This window comes from Rhinoraja longicauda, chromosome 3 (genome assembly GCF_053455715.1).
Source record: "Rhinoraja longicauda isolate Sanriku21f chromosome 3, sRhiLon1.1, whole genome shotgun sequence".
Classification (NCBI taxonomy): domain Eukaryota; kingdom Metazoa; phylum Chordata; class Chondrichthyes; order Rajiformes; family Arhynchobatidae; genus Rhinoraja; species Rhinoraja longicauda.
The window spans coordinates 48992807-49017009 of NC_135955.1; the positions used below are offsets into that span (position 1 = coordinate 48992807).

Genomic DNA, 24203 nt, shown 5'->3' on the forward strand with positions numbered 1-24203 from the left:
CTGTGGAGTGTAGGAGGAAGTCAGAGAACAGGGAGATCAAGAGGGTACTCACTGAAAGGTTGTGAAGGGTCAGGGAGAAGATGAGTGTTGGTTGTGGGGGCGGGGGCGGGGGGGGGAGGGTAAGCAGGGAAGGAGGTGGTAGAATTGAGTTAACGATAACGAGTGACAACTATGCATGTGCCTATAAATGTGTGAGCATTTATACTGACACATCGGAGTCTTGTCTCCACTCATTTTGGTCCTTTTGCCTCTTAGACAGTCTAAACGTATTTAAGATTTTGAAGAAAAACATGTCAGTTTCTGGCAACAGGACTTTAGCTTTCCAGACTTGTGGAGGAATTGTTTAATTTCTTATGGCGTAAATGATAATACAAATGCACTGTACCTTTGAACAAATAAAACGCAAGGATTCTGAATGAAATAATTGTACATCAAGTGTTTTCACATTCTTTTGTAAAATAAAAGAGAATTATCACATTCATGCTAAAGTATGGGACTGTTGTTTACTCTTCTGCATGCCACGGATATAGTATCAAAAACAGTGATTGTACATTACAGTTCATTAAAAACCTTTCTTCCTGCATTGTGAAAATCAAGGCAACCATTTGCAATTATTGGTATCGCTGTCAACAGAAAAAATATTGGTGAGTTAAAGGAGCCATCATTTAGCCTTTAATATTAACAAAGGCCATACTTCTCCCTGCTCAGTGCATTATTTGCTTCCAACATCTGGGGTACAAAACAAAACTCATAGTTTATTTCTCCACCTGCTGAATTATTTGACCAGCAATATTAATTTCTTCATCAATTGATCGAGAAATTTCAGCTCGGTGTAAGGCATATTGGATTTGTGTATATATTTATATAAATTTTGCTCATGCTAAAGTAGCTTGAGAAAAATAAATGTACTGTGAAAGTTGCCGGTCAGCGGAGGGAGGTGGAATTGGTTGTGATACGCGCACTGTTAACAACTGTTTGCCAATGGTAGATTATTACCTTCAACTTCATTTGAAGTGCTTTGCTGAAAAGTTAATAAATATTTACATTGATCACGTGCAAAAGCTCAAAGTCACCTTGGATGCAATTTTGTTGGTTTTTGAGAGAGTTTAATTTAGTTTAGTTTAGAGATACAACGTGGAAACTGGTCATTTGGATCTCCAGATCCGCGCCGCCCAGTGATCCCCGCACATTAACACTATCCTACACACACTAGGGTCATTTTTTAACATTTACCAAGCCAATTTACCTACATACCTGAACGCCTCTGGAGTGTGGGAGAAAACCGAAGATCTCGGAGAAAACCCACGCGGTCACGGGGAGAACGTACAAACTCCAGACAGACAGCGTCTACCGCTGCGCAACTGTGCCACTCACTCTCTGCACAAAGTAAGCTGCTCCCTTGTAGAGCTGGCTTATTTCCAATTTCAAGTAAAGTGCCAAAGAATGTTGAAAAAAACCTTAAAAGATCTTTGCACCAGATTGAGGCTTGTTTTCACTCGTAATCAACAGCCACCTCCCATAAGACGACAGGCTGGGGAGAAAAATGAATCATCATTGACTGCAGCTGGACTATAAAATTATGTCCTTCAAAATAACTTCGCAGAGGCTCAGAGAAAGATTTTGCGCATCAAATACAAGTATGCTCTTGCAATATTTGAATGGGGATGTGTACATTAGTTCAGGGATTGCTATCATATTTCAACAGCACTAAGTCATCTTGATCTATAGAGTGCACAGAGCAGCTTGTGTGAATCTTGTTGAGTTAGATGCTTAAATTGGAATAAATTGGAATGATATTCCAAGAATTGCCACCTTAAATTCAACAGAAATAAAAAATCTTCTTCGTGAATAGACAAATACAAAACCTATAATCTCCTGATTGACATCTGATTGGAACAAACAAAGTGCGGTTTCCTGCAATTATTTTCAGGAAACACACAGAAATGTGGTGAAACACTCAAATCAGGCAAAGGCAATTGAATTCATATTGTGTCCGTCTGGCAGCCCTTGTGGTACAAATCCTTTTTAATAATAAAGGCAGCCTGGTCACCTGAACAGTCATGCTTCGGAGCTTCTGCAATGAAAGCTATTATGTTTACGTGATTAATGTTTGACTTTGTTAGCAAAGCCTTCCATGATAATGTGTTGAAAGCCAAAAAGACCTTAGAAGATTTTTTTTTTCCACAGGAAATACTACACTGTTAAAAGCAAAATGTCAAGTGGTAAGCCCATCTAAAGTGCTATCATTAAATAATTTTAAGTATTGCTGGATAGTATTTTCATTTGGTAATAATGTTGTAATATTTAAAATGTGTTTTAAACGTTTTGTTGTGTTGAAAGTTTATGGCTCACTTTTACTTTTTTGTCAATAATTTCACCTGCTGCAGGGAGGATGCTTAGTTAGTGGCGGTACCTCTCTTTGGTATTAAAAAGTCAGTGCCCTATATTAAGACAATACAAGAATAGTCACCCTGATTATATTTCAACCTATTCTCATTTATGCCTTGCCAATCTGTGATACATGAAACGTTACGCGCATCAATCCCTCGATTCAAACGCTAGGCTTCTAATAAAGCAGGCTGACTCTGAAAAGCAACAAGCTTGTCTTTGGTAGACAATAAGCCTCTGTTGCCTGAGATCTCAGTGCAGGATGTCCCGCCCTAATTTGTTGCTGACAAACATTTCACTTTTCTCTGCGCGGTCATTGCCCTTTCGCACTTATTGGGAGGGGGAGGAGGGAAGCCATTCCAATGTAACGTGATTAACCGGAGGAGCGCAGCGCAGGGCAGGGTAGGGAGGAGTGCCCAAGGAGGTTGAAGAAAGGGGAGAGCAGCGGCTCCTCGGCCGGGCACGATGCTGTCTGTGGCGGTAGCGGCAGCGGTGGGAGCCCTGGGCTTGGTGCTGTTACTGCTGCTGAATCACTGGCAGCCCAGCCTGCGAGAAGACGCGCGCTTTGTGCTGAGGTTCGGCAGCTTCAGCTTCAGGATGCTGAGAGTCCACTTCACCAGGAGGGTGGTCACCGTCCTGGACCGCTTCACCCAGCAGGCCGAGGCTAACCCCGCGAAGACCTTCATCCTCTACGACGGCCGCCCTCACACTTACCTGGACGTGGACCGCAGGAGCAACCGAGTCGCCCAGGTGTTCGCGCAGCCCGGCGCTGGCGTGCGAGCCGGAGACACGGTGGCCCTGCTGATGGGCAACGAGCCCGACTTCGTGTGCGTGTGGTTCGGCTTGTCCAAGCTGGGCTGCTCACTGGCCTTCCTCAACACCAACCTGCGGGCACGGTCCCTGCTGCACTGCCTCGACAGTTCCCGCGCCAAGACCCTGATAGTGGGTGCAGGTCAGTAACGTCGTGCATTCCGGCACCTCACCAGTGTGAGTGAGCACTGACAGACAGCCTGTGAGGTGGCAGGGATAGACTACTCCTCGTCCTCACCTTCACCCTAACAGCCTCTACTCGTCAAGTCAAGTCAAATTTATTTGTCACATACACATACTCGATGTGCAGTGAAATGAAAGTGGCAATGCCTGCGGGTTGTGCACAAAAAGAATTACAATTACAGCATATAAATAAAGTTAATAAGTTACTAAACATAGCACAAAAAGTGTCGACAAAAATTTAGTCTCTGGGGTTATAAAAATGGACAGTCCTGATGGCCTGTGGGAAGAAGCTCCGTCTCATCCTCTCCGTTTTCACAGCATGACAGCGGAGACGTTTGCCTGACCGTAGCAGCTGGAACAGTCCGTTACTGGGGTGGCAGGGGTCCCTCATGATCTTGCTTGCTCTGGATCTGCACCTCCTGATGTATAGGTCCTGCAGGGGGACGAGTGTAGTTCCCATGGTGCGTTCTGCCGAACGCACTACTCTCTGCAGGGCCATCCTGTCCTGGGCAGAGCTGTTCCCAAACCAGACTGTAATGTTGCCGGACAGGATGCTCTCTACAGCCCCAGAGTAGAAGCAATGAAGGATCCTCAGCGACACTCTGAATTTCCTCAGTTGTCTAAGGTGGTAAAGGCGCTGCTTAGCCTTACCCACCAGTGCGGCAATGTGCGTTGCCCATGTCAGATCCTCTGCGATGCGGACTCCCAAGTATTTGAAACTGCTCACCCTATCCACAATAGACCCATTTATCTTGAGTGGCGTGTACATCCTTGGATGTTTAGCCCTTCTGAAGTCCACAATCAGCTCCTTTGTTTTAGTGACATTCAAGAGGAGGCTATTGTCCTGACACCAGAGTGCCAGATCAGCCACCTCCTCCCGGTAGGCCTTCTCATCGTTGTTGGAGATCCGGCTCACCACCACAGTGTCATCAGCAAACTTGATGATGGAGTTTGAGCTGAACCTGGCCCCACAGTCATGTGTGTACAGGGAGTACAGTAGGGGGCTAAGGACGCAGCCCTGGGGGGATCCTATGTTCAGGGTGAGGGAGCTAGATGTGTGTTCCCCCATCCTGACCACTTGGGGCCTGGCAGTGAGAAAGTCCAGGACCCAGGCACACAGAGGGGTGCTAAGCCCCAGTTCCAGCAGCTTCTCAACCAGTCTGCTGGGGACTATTGTGTTGAATGCTGAACTAAAGTCAATGAACAGCATCCTCACATAGCCCCCCTGGCTGTCCAGTTGTCCCTCTACAGATGCTGTCTGACCTGCTGAGTTCCTCCAACATTTTGTTTTCCTTTTGCAGAAGACTCCAGTGTCTTCAGTCTCCTGAGACAGCATTGGTTTGTTTACACATTTGGTGACGGATAAAAAATTATGCACAATAACACCATGATTACAAATTGACCGAGATTGAAGATAGACACAAAATGCTGGAGGAACTCAGCGGGTCAAGGCAGCATCTCTGGAAAATAGGAAGAGGCGAACTGCTGAGTTACTCCAGCATTTTGTGTCCATCTTCAATCTCGGTGATCCAGCATCGGCAGTTCCTTCCTAACACGACCGAGATGGATATCTTATCTGTGATTCATAGAAAACCATAGTCTCCAGGGATTCAATGAATCCCTAAACTGAACACTGCTTGGGCTCAAGCAATTTGATCTTCAGAACATCTGCTTGATGCAGGTGGCTTGAGCCATGACAGTGGCTCATTCGGCAAAGTTAGGCTTCCAGATGGATGTACCCCAGTTCTGTTGCAGAATATGTAAATAAACATTTAGGTGAACAGGGTACAGAAGCATGCTGATAGGAATGCACAATGGAATGTTTGACAATGGATTTATTAGAAACCTATTAGAAACCTTGCATTAATGTTAAATAAGCGTTGATGACTGTGGCTCCAATCTTGCATAAGGTTTTGTCATCCATATTCTCCAGCGTAGAAGTGATGGACAACTTTCAGTTGTCACACTTTTGAAACAAACCAATCAATGCAATGCCAATGATCGCCAATGTTGTATTACAACCTAAATAGCAGCAACCCAACTTCTGTGTGATGCAGTAGAAAATTCAGACTGCTGCCACTGTGGCTATAGCTCATATCGCACTTCAAAGCAGTCTGCCAGTTAGTTGTGAGGATTTCCTAGCCACTGCCTCAAGAAACAAAAACATTAGCTGCACTTAGCGACAGCCTGTGGTTGCATTAATTTTCCAATCCACGTGTGCCTTTTCTGTGGCTTTTTCACATGCTGGATTGCTATTGTTTATGCTGTGATGTTGTAATCTGCAGCTGAACCCCGTTCTTGTATCACAGCTGTTCTAGGCAGAGCTTCAAAACCGCCAGCCTTGTTGCAGACACTGATATAGCATTATTTTGGGTAAAAGAACAAAGGAGGGTACATAGAAGGTAGTCAATAAAATAATATACAATTAGTGTTGAGACGTACTTTTATTGAATAAATAAAGGTCATTCTGTTCATGGCAACTTTTGGAAACGCTATCCAATTCACACACGCACCCACCCCTCCCTTCCTTTGTTCGTTATCAAGTTGATGTTTAATTCTAAGAACCCACCATCATAGATTTAGTGATACAGTGGTTAAAAAAAATAAACAAGTTATCCAAAGCCATGCAAACACAGGGAAAACGTGCAGAGTCCAGAAAGGCAGCACTAAGAGTAGGATTGAACATGAGTCACTTTCGGTATCAGGCAGCGACGCTATGAGCTGCACCACCTGCCGTCTCATTTATATTCAAGACTTCTTACTATAGCTCTCACTTTGCTTTATGTATTTCCATGTTTATAACATTTATATATAAAATTAATGCAGTCACATTCCAGCTCAAGCAACTTGGCTTTGAGCATATTCCCTGCTGCCTGAACACTAATCTTCTAATTGGTTTTACAATGGTGGTCTTTGAAATAATCCTCTGCATTTGGTTGTTGGAATTCCCAGATCATAACCCAAAAGTCTTGGAATGCAGTAAGGGGAATTTGACCTAACCACGCAAAATAGTAACGGCTCTTCAGATTTATTGAAAGAATCCTCTCAGATCACAAAGATTAAAATTCTAATTAGAATTTTAGGAAAAAATAAATAATTTAAATTAAATTAATCAGTTTTAGATATTTGTGATGAGAATTCACATGAATTTGAGATGATTTCTGAAAGAAAATAACATCCAAGTCAAGTCAAGTCAATTTTATTTGTATAACACATTTAAAAACAACCCACGTTGACCAAAGTGCTGTACATCAGTTCAGGTACTAAGAACGAACATACAATGGCACACAAACATAACAGCACATACATAAACAGATTCACAGCGCCCCCTCAGAGGGCCTCAAACGCTAGGGAGTAGAAATGGGTTTTGAACCTGGACTTAAAGGAGTCGATGGAGGGGGCAGTTCTGATGGGGAGAGGGATGCTGTTCCACAGTCTAGGAGCTGCAACCGCAAAAGCGCGGTCACCCCTAAGCTTAAGCCTAGACCAGGGGATAGTGAGTAGCCCCAAGTCGGCCGACCTGAGGGACCTGGAGATAGAGTGGTGGGTTAGAAGATTTTTGATATGGGGGGGGGGGGGGGGCAAGCCCGTTTAGGGCTTTGTATGTGAATAGGAGGAGCTTGAAGTTGATTCTGTACCGTACTGGGAGCCAGTGGAGAGAGGCCAGAATCGGGGTGATGTGGTCCCTTTAACGGGTACCCGTCAGAAGTCTCGCTGCGGCGTTTTGGACCAATTGCAGGTGGGACAAGGATGATTGGCTGATCCTAGTGTATAGGGAGTTGCAGTAGTCTAGGCGGGAAGAAATGAATGCGTGAATGATTTTTTCAATGTCGTCAAATTGGAGGAATGGTTTGATTTTAGCTATGGTACGAAGCTGGAAGAAGCTGGCTTTTACCACAGCGTTGACTTGCTTGTCAAACTTTAATGCAGAGTCAAATATCACGCCAAGGTTTTTGACATGCGGTTTGACTAGGGAGGATAGGCTTCCAAGGCTGCCTGTTATCGTTTTGATGAAGTCGGGGAGGCCGAATAGGATGACCTCAGACTCGCTCTTGTTTAGTTGAAGGAAGTTCTGTGCCATCCAACATTTTATGTCCTCAAGGCAGTGCATGAGGCTGATTAAATTTGACCGGTTGTTGGGTTTCGGAGGGAGATAAATCTGTGTGTCATCCGCATAGCAGTGGAAAGAAATGCCGTGCCTTTGAATGATTTGGCCGAGGGGGAGCATGCATAGAGAGGAAAATGGGGCCTAAGATGGAGCCTTGTGGAACCCCGCAGGAGAGGCTAGCTGGGGAAGAGGAATAATTGCCTATGTTGATGGAGAAACTCCTATTTTTGAGGTAGGAAATGAATCCGCTCAGGGCAGTGCCATCAACGCCAAACCCGTACTGGAGATGGTCAATAAGGATGGTGTGGTCTACTGTATCGAACGCTGCGCTGAGGTCGAGAAGAAGCAAGATTGCACAGTCGCCGGTATCGATGGCGAGAAGCGGGTCGTTGTGTACCTTCAACATGGCAGACTCTGTGCTGTGGTGGGCCCTGAAACCTGACTCGAAACTTTCCAGGATGATATTTTGGTGTAGGTAAGGCAGTAGTTGATTTAGAATTACCTTTTCAAGGACTTTTGACAGGAATGGCAGTTTGGAAATGGGTCTGTAGTTGCTAGGCAAGGTGGGGTCTAGGTTAGGTTTTTTCAGGAGGGGCTGGACCACCGCGTGCATGAAACAGGTTGGAACAGTGCCAGTGCCAGTGAATTCTTCGCACTTAGCAGGGGACCCAACTAAGCTGGTACTGGGGGCGGGACATATGACAGAGGTAATAGTGCTAAATAGGACCTTGGAATTATGAGAGATTTTGGAAATAAGGTCGGAAAAGTATTGTCCTCTTGCAGACTTTACTGCTTCCTGGTATTTGAGAAGATTGTTTCTCAGAATTTCGAAGGAAATTTGAAGCTTATCACATTTCCACCTCCGTTCTGATTTTCTGCACTCCCTTCTTAGGGCTCTGGTGGTGTCATTGAGCCAAGGCCGACCTTTGGGCTTAGGCTTTTTCATTTTATGAGGAGCAACAGAATCCAGGATGGAAGAGCAAGTGGTATTAAATAAAGAGGTGAGATCCTCAGTGCTGAGATGGGGGGAGAAGCCTCAATAGTGCAGATGTTGGAGGCAGCTATGAGAGCCTCGGAGAACTTACTGGCAGTCAATGAGTTTATGTAGCGGAAGTAACGAACAGGGAGATGAGATTTGGCGGGAGAGAAAGACAGAGATACATCAAATATAATAGCGCAATGATCCGACAGACAAGCCTCAATAATTTCAATATTGCAAATTGGGAAACCAGACGATAACACTAGGTCGAGTGTATGGCCTAGCTTGTGAGTGGGTCCAGTGGTAAGTAAAGTCGGATTGAAGGACTCAACCAGGTGCATAAATTCACTCACAAGAGGCTTAGTAGGACAGCAAACATCAATGTTAAAATCACCAAGAATCATGACCCGGTTAAATTTGGGCAAAATGCTAGAGATAAGATCAGCAAATTGGGTGATGAAGTCCTTATGCATTTTTGGTGGGTGATACACAAGAACAATTAAGAGGGGATAGGCTAGGACTACTTTAATTAGTTGCACCTCGAAACTGGAGAAATGATCAGCGTTCAGGAGGCGGCTGTTGAAATGTTTCTTAAACACAGTGACTAGGCCCCCATCGCGTCCGGAGAGCCTAGGCGAGCTGAAGAAGTTACAGTCATCAGGACAGAGTTCCATGAGTGGAGTAAGCTCACCAGGGTTAAGCCAGGTTTCTGTGACAAGTAAGAAGTCCAATCTACGGGTGGTGAAGAAATCGTTGAGGATGAAGTTCTTGTTCGGTAAGGATCTTGCGTTGATCAGGGCCACTTTAGCAGGGACAGCATGTAAGTTTCAGTCCGGTAGCGGCTCCCATGCCAGCAGGCGGAGGTTCAGGGAGACCACGCCGCTGCGCTTCACAGATGGCCTTGCTGGGAGCCCGCGGGCCGGCAGACCAGTGACCGGGATGATCAGTCGGAGAGAGGCATACCTGAGCTCGAGGGAGCACTGGTGGATGGAGCGGTAAGGCCGACCCGGTCCGACTTCGCAGCGCTGGGCGAGGTAGGCCGATGTTGGGCGAGTGCGGGCGAGGTTCTTCAGCTTTACCGAGGCGCCCGCGCGTTTACTCCGCCTCCTACCGCGGTTCGTACGGAGATGGCTTTATGGCCGGGCCCGCACACCTACCGGTAGTTGATCGAGGAGCAATCGCTGGGAGAAGCTTTGTCCGGGACCTCGAATGAAGAAGTCGACGACGGAGGCTCGGATGTTCAGGAATGTTCGGCGTTCGTAGGGCAAGGTGACTTGCAGAACACACGAATGTCTAGGTGAGTGACGACGGGCAGCCAAACACAACGGCACGGCCATCTTAAACATTCACTGTATTGTAATGTTATCATTCCCTAAACTGAGCTTTAAAACTAAATTTATAGGTTATACTACTTTGAAAAAAAATCAAACATCAGTTACTGCAATGCTAAGTTTGTAGGCAAATGGAGTAATCAATTTGCACTGACAGAAAGCAATGAAATGAATGACCGTTTTTTCTGCTTCTTTTCTAAAGTCCATAGGGTAGACCAGTTCTGTTTATGTTCTGTATTATCATTATATATGAATTAAAAGCATTTTAAAAATTGAGTTATTTGAACCTCAAGATTTTTAAAATATATCTACATACTAAAACTCTTGTTTGTTTGTTCCTGACTCTTGTTTGTTTGTTCCTGAACTACAGCCAAACCAGTACACGATAGTGTGAACATTTTAGGCCCACCTTACTCACCATTGTCCCTTTGGTGCTAATGGAAGAAGTTTCATTAATCGGAGCGGGTGCTGCACTAATGCAGGAGAGGTTTGGGCCCAACGGGTCCACTTCGTCTTGTATTTTTTAAATGTGCTATTACCTAACTTTTATTTTCAGGAAACTCTCTAATAGCTACTCCACTTCTCTTGCTATACATTTATTAATTCATAAATTGTATAAGTGTCCCTATGATGCATTATAACATTTTATTTAGGGAGTGGGTGCTTTTCTCAGAAATCTCAGTAATTCAATTGTCAACTTGATGCAAACAATAAAATAACTGACAGTATCACAAAATGCTGGAGTAACTCAGTGGGTCAGGCAGCATCTCAGCAGAGAAGGAATGTGTGACGTTTTGGGTCAAGACTTGGTCTGAAGAAGGATCTCGACCCGAAACAACCCACTGAGTTACTCCAGCATTTTGTGATACCTTCGATTTTCCTACATAAAATAACTGACTGAAGTCATTGGAAGCTTTTGATCCCTTCAATTCTACTCATTTAGGATTGTAAACTAAAAATAATTCTCACTGTAGTTGTGCCTCCAGCAGTTTTGTTGCTCAGTTGATGCTGGATGAAGATGCTGCCAAATAAAAGACAAAACATTGCCCCAGTAACTGGCAGATATATTAATAATATTGTTTGTCTTTTATACAAGCTCTGTCAAACACAATACCACAGTAATTTTACTTGAAAACTGAGGAAGTGTCTGATGTAATCTTATAATAAAATTAACGTATTTTTGCCAGTCTAAAAGCAGCATATGGGTCGAGCTTTAGTTCCGCTACTAAACACGATCAAATCTTTTTGGGGGTGGTTTAATTTAAATTAAAGTTTATTTCTGTTGTAAATGTGATGCATGAATTGAGTATTGCAAAGTCTGTGACTAATGACAGGGCTCCCAAGATAACATCTCTACTCCAAACCATTTCATTAAATGGTCCTCAAACTTACCACCAGTTCAACATTCTTTGTCACTATGATAAACTGGACAATGAGCTGAGCATTACAGTAACTTGCTAGTAAAGGGAGAAACAAAAGCCTAGATTTTGCAACTAAATGCTGAAAATTTCATGTGGAGCTACAAGCATTTACCCATGTAGGTGCTGGCAAATTTGAGACTCGTGCATGAATGCAGAAGTCTTGATCTAGCTTGCCAAGCTATGTTGGCAATTTGCAGGCAGTGCTACATCACTGGACTATGTGGGGAACAGAGTACGAGGTAGCAGAGAACTGGGGAAAGCGTTCTTTGGTCTCATGCCAGGTTAGACCTGCCTGAGGATTACAGGGCTGTGGGAATAAAATTGTTTGTGTTTTATAAAATAAAATTGTTGTGTTTCAATTAGTGTTGTTAATGATTTAAAAGAACAGCATTTTAACTGTTGACATTTTAATAGTTTTTATATGTTTGTAAATGATATACAAATTTGGAAGCATTGTGAAATCTTCATAGCTTTGACATATAGAAAAGCTGGGTTGGGCCTTGCCATTGCAGAGTTTTCCAGCGGAATTTAGAGGGTGAGCTTGCCCTGTGTTTAAGTATTTTAAATCTCTGATGTGGATCACTGTTTCACCACTAAACATCAACACTATAATTTCAAGTAGCTTCAGCCTAATGGTTCCATTAATTTTGGAATGTTTCTGGAGTGTGTGTTGTGTGTCCAGACAATGGTAGGAATTCCCAACATATAAATTGCTTTGTTCCATTTGTTCCACGTCTGTTGGGCTATTTATCATGATAGTTCCTTTCATGTAATACTTTAAAATTATAAATTCTATCTACAAAATGTTCACTTTTGTCATGTAATTAATACATATATCTTTAGCAAACAACTTCCCAGTTAAATGCTCTTGTAAATCTATATATATCAAAAACATGTAATACATGATAATCATTTCTGACCAGACAAAAAAGTGACTCAGAACACCAAGAAAAAGGCAGCTGGTGAAGGTAGACAGAACGTCCTGCGGTTTATAATCTAGTCTGTACAAATTACAATTGACCTCTTTGGCTCACAAAATTCATGAGAGAATCTTTCAAAACATACTGATTCTATTCCTATGTATTTTGACCAAGGGTAGAATAGGATTAAGAATAATTAAATTGTCTACTAACATCTATTAACCTTGCAATTGAGGGGGCAAGATGCTAACAGTGCTTAGGAACAAATTAGGGGAATGAATGTGGGAAATGTAGTAAACGTTTGCCAAAACACATTGCATGAGTTTATTTTAAAATCATCTACCTTGTACCTAAATCTGGATTGTTGTTTTACCAAATGTTGCCACTTGATCTTTAACTTTGCTTGAGCTTGAAGTTACCTTCCTGTTCAAGCTTTGTAACACAGTAATTATATGACAATAATATTATTATTTGCAATGATTTGGGTTTATTATTATATGCACCGAGATACGGTGAAAATCTTTGTTTTGCATGCTATCCAAACAGATCAGGTATGCCATACAGAGGTACAATCAATTCAAACTTGAGTACAATAGATGGAACAAAAGGGAGGATACGGAGTGCAGAATATAGTTCTCATTATTATAGTGCATTGTAGCATGTCAATCCCTTAGACAAAGTCCAATGTCCTCAATAGGGTAGAGGTGAATCAAACAGTCCCCTAGCTTGTGGAAGGAGCATAGAGAAGCCTCATAACGGAAGGGAAAAACCTGTTCCTGAGTTTGGTGGTGCGAGCTTTCAAGCTTCTGTCCCTTCTACCGGATGGGAACAAGGAGAAGAAGGCCAAGTCTGATTATGCTGACTGCTTTTCTGACAGTGTGAAGATTCTACAGTGGGATATGGGCATTGTTGGTGATTCTTGCTCATTGCCAATTGCATAACAAGGTGTTGGTAAATCGTTTAAAAAGAAATATCTGGAATTGATGGATTTCAGATATTCCAACCGTGCTATTTGATAGAGAAACAATACACAGCAAGATGTGTAAGAAAGAACTGCAGATGCTGGTTTAAATCGAAGGTATGTATTCAGATAATCGAGCATCCGCAAATATCAACTAGTTGACTTCTAAATTGAATAAATTGGTAGTATCTTCTAATTTACTAAAATCTAATCACCTGATAGACTTGATACACTTTCTCCCACCCTGCCTTTTGCAAAAATTCTATTCCTTACTCTCAATTCCTCTGTCTCTGCCACATCTGCATCCAGCACATGACATTCCATTCTAGGACATCTGAGGTATCCTCTCTCTTCAGTAAATGTGGTTTCTCCCATTATGTCAAAGATGGATCCCTCACTCGTGTCTCCAATGTGTCCCATAGTTGTGGTCTTAAGGATAGGGTTCCTCTGTCCTCATCTTTCATCCCACCAGCCTCCGTATCCAACACATACTCTGACTTTTTCAGTCAGAGTTGTGAATCTGTGGAATTCTCTGCCTCAGAGGGCAGTGGAGGCCAATTCTCTGAATACATTCAAGAGAGAGCTAGATAGAGCTCTTAAGGATAGCGGAGTCAGGGGATATGGGGAGAAAGCAGGAACGGGGTACTGATTGAGAATGATCAGCCATGATCACATTGAATGGCGGTGCTGGCTCGAAGGGCCGAATGGCCTACTCCTGCACCTATTGTCTATTGTCTATTTCTGTCACCTCCAACATCATCCCGCCTCTAGCAAAATCTTCCCATTTCCATCTTCCGCAGAGATTGCTCCCTCTGCAACTCCTTTGTATACTTAACCCTTCTCTGCCTCTTCCTGAGGTATTTACCCCTGCAACCACAGGAGATGCAACACCTTTCCCCATACCCAACCCCCCCCCCCCACCTTCGCTCCCATGTGCCCCACCTGGACATCCCTCAACCCCCCCACCCCCTTGCTACATTCCTCTCTCTAGCTTTACAATCCATAAATCTTAAAACCTGGCTCACACCTTCCCTTTTTATCTCTGGGCTTTGTTTCAACCATCTGCCTATCAAAACCCCCCTCACCTATGTCAACCTTTTATCTGCCTTTCTTTTCCAGCTTTCTTCTCTTCTCTCCCACCCTACAATCAGTCTGAAGAAGAATCGTCCCAAAACGTCACCTACCCATGTTCTCCAGAAATGCTGCCTGAGTTACACCAGCACTTTGTGTCCTTTTGTGTAATAACCAGCATGTGCAGTTCTTTGTTTCTACAATCTAAAAGACAGATTCTGCTTTGGGACCTCTGGTCTCATGCTTAAAATGTATCGTGCACGAAGTAGAAGAATATGTGCAATGTTAAATTTCTCTTTTGGGAATGCCTGTGAAATCCAAGCATAACAATAGAGAGCCAGGCTATTTTATTCCTTCTTGAATCCACGTCAGCTAATATTGGAGCAATCTGATTAATATTACTCTTACCATTTCTTATTTCCCTGCACTCCTCCAATTTATTCTCTCTCACACGTATCCATTAACTTCTTGGTTTATTTTGCCCTTGCGCTACATTGAAGAAGTATTTTACAGTAGTCAATTTACATCTTTGGATTGTGGGAAGGAACTGAAACACCTGGTGGAAACCTACCCAACACTAGGGGTGGCATGGTGGCACAGCAGTAGAGTTGCTGCCTTACAGCGCCAGAGACATGGGTTTGATCCTGACTACAGTTGCTCTCTGTATGGAGTTTGTACATTCCCCCCGTGATAGCGTGGGTTTTCTCTGGGTGCTCGTTTCCTCCTACATTCCAAAGATGTACAGGATTGTCGTTTAATTGGCTTTGGTAAAATTGTAAATTGTCCCTAGTGTGTAGGATAGTGCTATTGTACAGAAATAGTTGGTCGGCGCAGACTCGGTGGGCCAAAAGGCCTGTTTCCACACTGTATCTCTTAACTAAACTAACTTTCCTCAGGAGTCATTTTTGCACCTTTACTACTTGCATCTATGTGATTTTGCTAGACTCCAACTATTTTCTCAAGGCAGAATTCACAATTGTTTAGAAGTTATGCATGACTGGTCCATGCTGTCCAGGGGCAGCAAGCGTATAAATAAATATTGGGGAAGTTGTGCCCAAATATACACTGGTGTTTGGTGCCTCCTAGCATTAGCATATCATATGCATGGAGGAACCTGAGGAAAACAGAACTTTGAAAATGGACCTTTCACTACTGTGCGTATTTACAATGGACTTCTGTTGAATAACACGCACAATGTTTCCCAGTGGGATAGCACTGCTAATAATTTGTCACTGTCACAACCCCCTTTTCCAACCACTGCTCCCTTTCTAGGCAAACAAAGTATTTGCAATTTTTCCATTATGTTCACTATAAGTGCTTTCAAACATGTATTTACTTCACCGTGAAGACTGAATTTCCACCAAATTAGCTTTGCACCAATCAGACTCCTGTTTCCTTTCTCCTGCTGCTGAGAACCTCCTTCATGTTACCTTTCCAAATTATTCCAGCACTGTCAGGATGGCCACATATCTTCCTCCCCTCTGCTAATCTAAACTCTGGTACATGGATCTTCGATCATCATAACTCTCATTCACCTGTCAGTCTCACGTTTGCGGAACTCCACCTTGATAGTACTTCAGTTTGAGAATTGGAGTCCTTATTTTCAATGGCACCATACCCCTTCCTGCTGTTTCTGTGTAACTTCAACCTGCTTTTATGCCATGGAAAATTCTGTACTATAGTTCTAGCCCCGGGCAAAAAGTTGATTCTGATTGTTCAATTTTTGCTGCCTGTTAACTCTCTGTCCATCTGCCGCGCTTTAATATTTCATAGAGTGAAGATGAGCTAATAGATCAAATAGGATTGAAACAAAAAAAATTGTTTAACTTGGGCAGCACGGTGGCGCAGCGGGAGATTTGCTGCCTTACAGCGCTTCCAGCGCCGAAGACCTGGGTTCAATCATGACGATGGGTGTTGTCTATACAAAGTCAAAGGGGGTTTGTACGTTCTCCCCGTGACCGCATGGGGTTTCTCCGAGATCTTCAGTTTCCTCCCACACTTCAAAGACGTACAAGGCATGTAGGTTAGTTGGCTTGGTGGATGTGTAAATTGTCCCAAGTGTGTGTAGGAGAGTGTTAATGTGTGGGGATCACTGGTCAGCGTGGATTCGTTGGGCCAAAGGGCCTTTTTCCGTGCTGTATCTCTAAAAATAAAACTTTTTTATTTGCTTAGCTTATGATATGTGGCTTCTGATTTCTGACATTTATAAGCATGTGAAATTGTTTGTTTTTTTTTCATCGCCTATAGATCTAATTGATGTTGTGGAAGACATTCTGACAAATATCAAGGAGAGTAACATAGCAGTCTGGGTTATGGCAAAAAGTTGTACATACCAAGGGGTGAATACTCTCACCGATAAAGTAGAAGATGCTCCTGACACTCCAGTGTCATCATCGTGGCGATCAACACTCAACTTGAAATCCACTTTTCTTTACATATTCACCTCGGGAACAACAGGTACTGTACCGAGGATTTTTGTATTGTCCTGTGCATAATGTTTTTGAAGAATGTCAACTGCTGTAAATTCTTGACGGATTGACTGGCAGTGTTGGAATGATTTACAGTGCCCTCCATAATGTTTGGATCAAAGACACATCATTTATTTATTTGCCTCTGTACTCCACAATTTGAGATTTGTAATAGAAAAATCATATGTGGTTAAAGTGCACTTTGTCAGATTTTAATAAAAGCCATTTTTATACATTTTGGTTTCACCATGTAGAAATTACAGCAGTGTTTATACATAGTCCCCCCATTTCAGGGAACCATAATGTTTGGGACGCAGCAATGTCATGTAAATGAAAGTAGTCATGTTAGTATTTTGTTGCATATCCTTTGCATGCGATGACTGCTTGAAGTCTGCGATTCATGGACATCACCAGTTGCTGGGTGTCTTCTCTGGCGGGTGTCTTCTCTGGCAGTTTTATCTTCAGCATATAAAAGGCATGCTCAATTGGGTTTAGATCGGGCGATTGACCTGGCCACTCAAGAGTTGGCCATTTTTTAGCTTTGAAAAACTCCTTTGTTGCTTTAGCAATATGTTTGGGACCATTGTCTTGCTGTAGAATGAACTGTCGGCCAATGAGTTTTGAGGCATTTGGTTGAACTTGAGCAGATAAAATGTGTCTATACACTTCTGAATTCATTATGCTACTACCATCAGCAGTTGTATCATAATGAAGATAAGTGAGCCAGTACCTTCAGCAGCCATACATGCCCAGGCCATAACACCCCCAGCACCGTGTTTCACAGATGAGGTGGTATGCTTTGGATCTTGGGCAGTTCCTCCTCTCCGCCATACTTTGCTCTTGCCATTACTCTGATGTGTTAATCTTCGTCTCATCTGTCCACAAGATCTTTTTTCCAGAACTGTGGTTGCTCTTTTAAGTACTTCTTGGCAAACTGTAACCTGGCCACCCTATTTTTGCAGCTAACCAGTGGTTTGCATCTTGCAGTGTAGCCTCTGTATTTCTGTGCATGAAGTCTACTGCAGACGGTGGTCATTGACAAATCCACACCTGACTCCTGAAGAGTGTTTCTGATTTGTCGGGCAGGTGTTTGGAGATTTTTCTTTATTATAGAGAGAATTCTTCTGCCATCAGCTGTGGAGGTCTTCCCTGGCCTGCCAGTCCCTTTGCGATTCGTGAGCTCACCTGTGCTCTCTTTCTTCTTAATGATGTTCCAAACAGTTGATTTTGGTAAGCCTAAGGTTTGGCTGATGTCTCTAACAGTTTTATTCTTCTTTTTCAGTCTTATAATGGTTTCTTTGACTTTCATTGGCACAACATTGGTCCTCATGTTGATAAACAGCAATAAAAGTTTGGAAGGTGATGAAAAGACTGGAGGAAAGACGTGGTTCTGAGAGCTCTCTTATACCTGCATTAAGGGGTAATTTAAACACACCTGAGCAATTACAGATACCTGTGAAGCCATGTGTCCCAAACATTATGGTGCCCTGAATTGGGGGGATTATCTATAAACACAGCTGTAATTTCTACATGGTGAAACCAAAATGTATAAAGATACCCTTTAATAAAATCTGACAATGTGCACTTCAAGCACATGTGATTTTTTCAATTACAAATCTCAAATCGTGGTACAGAGGCAAATAAATAAATGATGGGTCTTTGTCCCAAACTTTATGGAGGGCAGAGAATTAGAGGCATACTAGATTCTAGGGCTAGAATGGACTCCAGAAATAGTCATGCAGTATGGAAATGGGCCCTTCGGCCTAACTCATCCCTTCCCGACCAAAGTGACAACATGAGCTTGTCTCATTTGCCAGTGTTTGTCCCTTATCCCTCTAAACCTTTCCTGTCCGTGTACATATCCAAATGTCTTTGAAATATTGTTATTTTATCTAAGAAGAAGCATAACATGGAAGAGTCTGAAAATCAGATGTGATTTTTGAAATCAAGCCAAAAGCTGAGAGTCGATGGAACCAATCAAACACAGTCATGATTCGTGAAAGGGATGATGCAGGTTAGGAATCTGGGAGCAAAGTTTATACTGAGTTTAACTTTGCAGAGTTTAGAAGACGGATGGAGTACAATGGATTAGGCAATTCGAAAGGTAACCAAAGCATTTATGATGGTTTCAGCAGCTTATGAGTGAGGGTTGTGGGTATCCATCGATGTTCTGGAGGTGAACAGTGCAGCTGATGGTGTGAATGATGCACTTTGCTCTTTGTGGAGAGACGGTCAAATTAGTAGCAATTCAATTTAACATGACTTATGTACATTCAGATATAGTCATCTCAAGGACAATGATCCATTGTAGATTTGCCTATGTCAGGAATGTTAATTATGGTCTCTTTCCACTTCCTCCACCCTGGTATTTGTGTTCCTTAAAGGGCTTTCTTACTGTGGGAAGCATGTAAAAGTTGATAAGAATCTTATTCAATATTATGGGTTATTTATACTGTTACTCGCAAAAGGAAAATTCCATTCTTCCCGGTTTGCAAAGAGCTATGTAGCATTCTGTAATTGTTGTATTCTGACCAGAGGTGGTTAATGGGGAAGACTCCGGGACAAAACCATGCAAGGTCACTGAGATGCATTGCAGCAGTGTACATGCCAAATGAATGAAACTTATTGTTCTGATCAGGAATTTGCAGTCATAGATATTCTCTAGGGAGATGGGAGGTTGGAATCTAAGCATAAATGGAATGTGTTCTTGTTTGACGTGCTATGTGGTTCACACTGGGCACCATTAATGTTGCTGTGATTTTTTGTTTAAAAGCTAAACCATATAGTGCAGATTGCTTGTGATCCTGACAGCCCGACCAATGTAAACAATGCTGTCTTTTTAACACCAGCAGCATTGTTCTTCCACTGTCGCTGCTTGTCAGCTGCCTTTATACTATTCTTTGTGGTAGCAGCAGACAAAAACATGTGGTTGAGGCATGGGGAGGGAGGAAATTTGTCAGTGTTATTGGAGCAAAACTGGTGCACCATTATTGGCTGCAGGTTGTGCTCACTTCCACACATTCATTGTATTCGAAGTCAGATAAATGAAGCATACAGTGTACAACCTGTGAACAAAAGGTTTGGCACTGGCGATCTAGGATTATCTAGTGAGTGGGCGAGGCAACGAGGCAGCATCTCTGACCCATTGACCATCCTGCCAGACCTTCTGAATTACTCCAGCACTTTGTTTTTTTTGTAAACCAGCATCTGTAATTGCTTGCGTCCAAAGATGATTTACTGCCTTGTTTAGAGTATAAACGCATTTAAGTTACAAAACAAACTACTTTCTTTGAAAGTTATTCAAGCCTGGCATTTATTGTATTCACAAACTGTCATGTGAAGGGAATGTGGGGAGAATAAATTGGAGATTGCAGCAGGATCAGGTATAATCTCTTTTAAAATAAGTGTTACCATAGTCTCAGCTGTTGCATTTGTAGTTGGCATGGCTTCAATCCACCGACTAAACAAATCTACGATTGCTAAACAATACTGATAATGAGGTGCCCGTGGCAACTCTATGAAATCTACTTGTTTACACTCAAAGGGTCGGCCTGGTATTGGTGATATTCCCTTTGGAAATGTTACTGTCTTTCCGGGATTGTTTCGCCTGCAAATTTCACATTCCGAGGCTTGTTTTAACGCCTCCTGGTGAATTTTTCTATGTTTCTATTGCCATCTGGATCATTCCCTCCTTACCAGCATGCGAAAGGATGTAGTTAAAAAGAACAGGCAGAAAAACATTGGGTACACAAACTTGTCCGAGAGGGGTGAGCCAGAGGCCTGTCAAAGAGTCAATGGTGCAGCTCTCTTGTTTACAAAGATCACGCTGCGCGGCAGAGGCGTCCCCCTGCATTAACTTTACATCACCCCTGTCTGGCAAGGCCGTTCTGCCTACTAGAATCTTTGGTTCTATGGGGGCCATGGTGCAGGATTCACAAGCTGCTGTGCTGTGACAAGCAGTGATGTCAGCATTTCCCTGGGAAACTTTATCGCGGCCGCCCTTATGGGCATTGCACTTAATAATGGCCAGATGGCCGGGAGGGCTAGGGCTTGCAATAGGGTGGTCACATAGTTTGCGTTCGTGACTGGTGTTCCAGAAGAGGTAAGAAATCCTCTATGTTGCCAGAGGGTGGGTGACTCCAGAAACATAGCGGGAGTCAGTGTATATGTTCAAGGATTTGTCCTTGCCCCGAATGCACACTCGGGTAACTGCAAATAACTCTGCCTGTTGGGCTGAAAGGGGGCTCTGGAAACGGGCCTCCTCTATAATGGTGCGGTCGGCGGAGACTATTGCGTAGCCCGAGGTGCGATGGCCATCCTCAAGGACAAGGAAAGATCCGTCCACAAACCAAGTGTGGTCAGCTTGGGCAAGGGGCACATACTGTAAATCGGGATGGCAGTGGTCATCAGATTGTTAGTGCAATCATGTGTTGGGCTCGGGCGGTGCACAGGCGGGTCCGTAATAATTGCGGACAGTATTTACTGTCGTGTAGTGGTGGAAGGTAAGGTATGGGTTACTCAAAAGGGTCACCTCCTAGCGCCCCAGGCGGGCCTGGGTTAAATATCGGGTCTGGCCTGTATTCAAAAGAGCGCCGATACAGTGGGTAGTGTAAACTGCCAAGGGCTGGTGGAGGGTGATATTAGCAGCCGCTCCGACGGCTGCATGTAGTCCGGGCAGAATCTGGGTGCAGGTTGGGTAGACCAAGGCTACGGAGTCCAGGTGGATGGAATTGTAAGCAACCTGACGGCGTACATCGCCATGGTATTGGGTAAGTACTGCCGAAACACAATCCTGTATAATGGTTACATAGAGCTGAAAGGGGCGATCATGTAGTGGGCGTCCAATGGCTGGTGCAATGGCCAGTGCTGTTTGTAGATTGTGAAAAGCTGCTTCTTGTTGAGGTGAGTTGCTGCTGTACCTTGGCTGAGGCAAGGGGCGATAGTAATTTTGTGTATAATGCCACGTCGGGGATCCACTGCAGGCAGAAAAGCCCTCATCTGTTTAGGGGTGGTTGGGCTGGTGTGTTTCACAATGGGATCCACCCGGGTGGGTGTCAGTGCCCGCTCTGCAGCACTGAGCAGTATACCTAAACATTTTACCTGCGTCTGCCCCCGGATTTTACCTTCCTCTTGGGTAGAATGTAACCCCAGCGGTGGAGGGCTTTTAGTAGCTTTTCATCGGTGTCCACAGCTTTCTCCTTTGGCCCGGTACTTGCAAGTAGAAGGTCATCAACATACTGTATTACCTCTGAGCCGTGGGGTAGCCCTAGGGCCTGAAGTTGTTTTCCCAATACCTGGGAAAATATAGTGGGCGAATGGATGTATCCCTGGGGCAATCATGTCCAGGTGTATTGTTGGCTCTCATAAGTAAAGGCGAAAAGCTACTGACTCTCTGGATGCAATGGTACGGCAAAAAAAAGTGTGTTGTAGATCGACTACAGTGAAGACAGTGGCGCTCGCCGGCACCTGATTTAAAATGGTAGCGGGTTTGGTACAATCGCATGCATAGGGGCAACGATTTTGTTGATCCCCCATAAGTCATGCACCAAGCGTTATTCCACACATCCTGGTTTCGGGACGGGGAAAATGGGGTTGTTGCATGGCGAGTGGCAGGGGACCAAAATGCCCTGTTGCTGGAGGGAGGTAATGAGTTGCTGGATACCTCCTTAACCTCAGGCTTCAGCGGATATTGAGGGATGGTGGGCAGTTGTACTTTGGGTGTAAGGCCACCTTAACATGATAACAATTAAAGTCCCCACGAAGCACAGAGTGGTCGGATACACTGTATTACAAATATTAATGCAATTACCAACCGAAAAACAGAGCTGTAATGTAGTATGGGCCCCCAGAGACCTCCGAACCAGCTAAATGGCCACCAGCTGCCCTGATCATTGTAGCTTTGCATCTGGCTCCCAATTTCCCTGATTTTATTAACTTCCTGGGATATGTGGGCAGCTAGGTTGGTAATGTTAGAGGACTCATCACGGGACATGGGTGCAGCATTCCTGCCCTATTATAGCACGGGTCCCTCCTTTTTCTGCCAGAATGAAATCCAAGGCTGTACGATTCTGCAGGGCCATGGTGCGTGCGGAGTGCAACCATTTCAGCTGTCATGGATGAGAGGGCCTTTTGCGTATCGTCCATTGTTAACGTTCCATCCGTGCTATGAGACAACAAAACACATTAGTCACCTTAAGTATGTAACAATACCTTTTTATTCACACATGTGGAAGTGGGAGAACAACCTCGAGTATGGTTACATACTTGTTGTCCCTCGTGGTCCACTCAACGGTGGGATACAAAAGCCGTACTTATATACCTGGAGGGTGGTTACATACCTATTTCCTCATCAGCACCTTTAAAGCAACACCCTTCATGCTAGGACCTGCTTGGGCATGCTCCTCTGCACGTACACCCTTAACCTTTTCACTTCTAAAACTCTTTCAGGGGTATATGCATCAATGGGAAAAGCTCCAAAGAGCAAATGCAAATTTACTAGAGTTGTGCCCAGGATGATCAGCCACTCTCAACACTGCGACAAAGTGTTGTGGGATTTCTGCACTATTCAAAGTATTCAACAGTGAGTGACTTTGTCTCCAGATTCCCCAAACCATTTTACCATCTAGAATCACTGGTCAGATATATTTTCTCAACCACTCCCCATCTGCACATGTGAATGCAGCTCAAACAACATTAATTGTCTTTGACACCAATTAGGACAAAGTAAAGCAGATGATTAGCATCATATGTACAATAAGCATTTATTCTCTCCACCAGTGTAACATGACTGCAATATAATCCCCTGTATCAACATATTTCTTTCATTCCTTAACCAAGGACTTCCTTCATTTTGGACAAGGGCAGAAGGTATTGGGTAACATTGCTATCTACATGTTTTCTCCAAGTCGCACACTATTCTGACTTGGAAACTTATCACTGTACTTTCTTCCTTGCTGTGTCTCAATCCTTTCTAGTAGGAGCACCTGTGGTTTACAGAAGTATGGCAAAAGTACAAAAAAGGATCACCACCATCTTCTCAAAGGCACTTGGGGAGAGCTAACAAATGAAGGAGTTGCCAGTGATGTCCACATGCATGAAATAAATAAATAAATGTATATATTTAAAAATCAACATAGTCATAACTACCAAATAAATATATCTGGGGAAAATGGGGATTAAAGCCATTACTGTATAAATATTGCAGGTGGTTTTAATTTATGTGATGCTTTTTATAATAAGCCTTTGCTCCATTTTAGAAGTAAAGAAGATAATGAAGTTAACACAATATTGTGGTATTTGAATTTATCTACCTTATTCACTTCTTTTAAACTTTGAATGTTACCAGGATTACCAAAGGCCGCTGTGATAAGCCATCTGCAATCCTTGAGGGCAAGTGTTGGTTTTTTCATTTTTGGAGTCACTAAGGATGATATCATCTATATTTCACTTCCTCTGTACCATGGTTCAGCCTCTCTCTTAGGAATTTGTGGTTGCATTGAACTAGGTAAGTTTATTTCTGAAATATATTAAGTTTGTAATTGCTTTTTTAACAAGTTCTGTCAT

The 24203-nt window shown here is 43.4% G+C and overlaps 1 protein-coding gene across 1 annotated transcript in view; it reads left to right on the forward strand.

Annotated features, from left to right (window-relative positions):
* Positions 1–2713: 2713 nt before the first annotated feature.
* slc27a6 (solute carrier family 27 member 6) overlaps positions 2714–24203 on the forward strand; it is a 52481-nt gene continuing 30991 nt past the window's right edge. Inside the window, exons 1-3 of the mRNA XM_078396089.1 lie at positions 2714–3340; positions 16420–16629; positions 23986–24144. Coding sequence (XP_078252215.1) covers positions 2854–3340; positions 16420–16629; positions 23986–24144 — 856 coding nt within the window. The 5' untranslated portion in view covers positions 2714–2853. The remainder of the gene's footprint in view (positions 3341–16419; positions 16630–23985; positions 24145–24203) is intronic.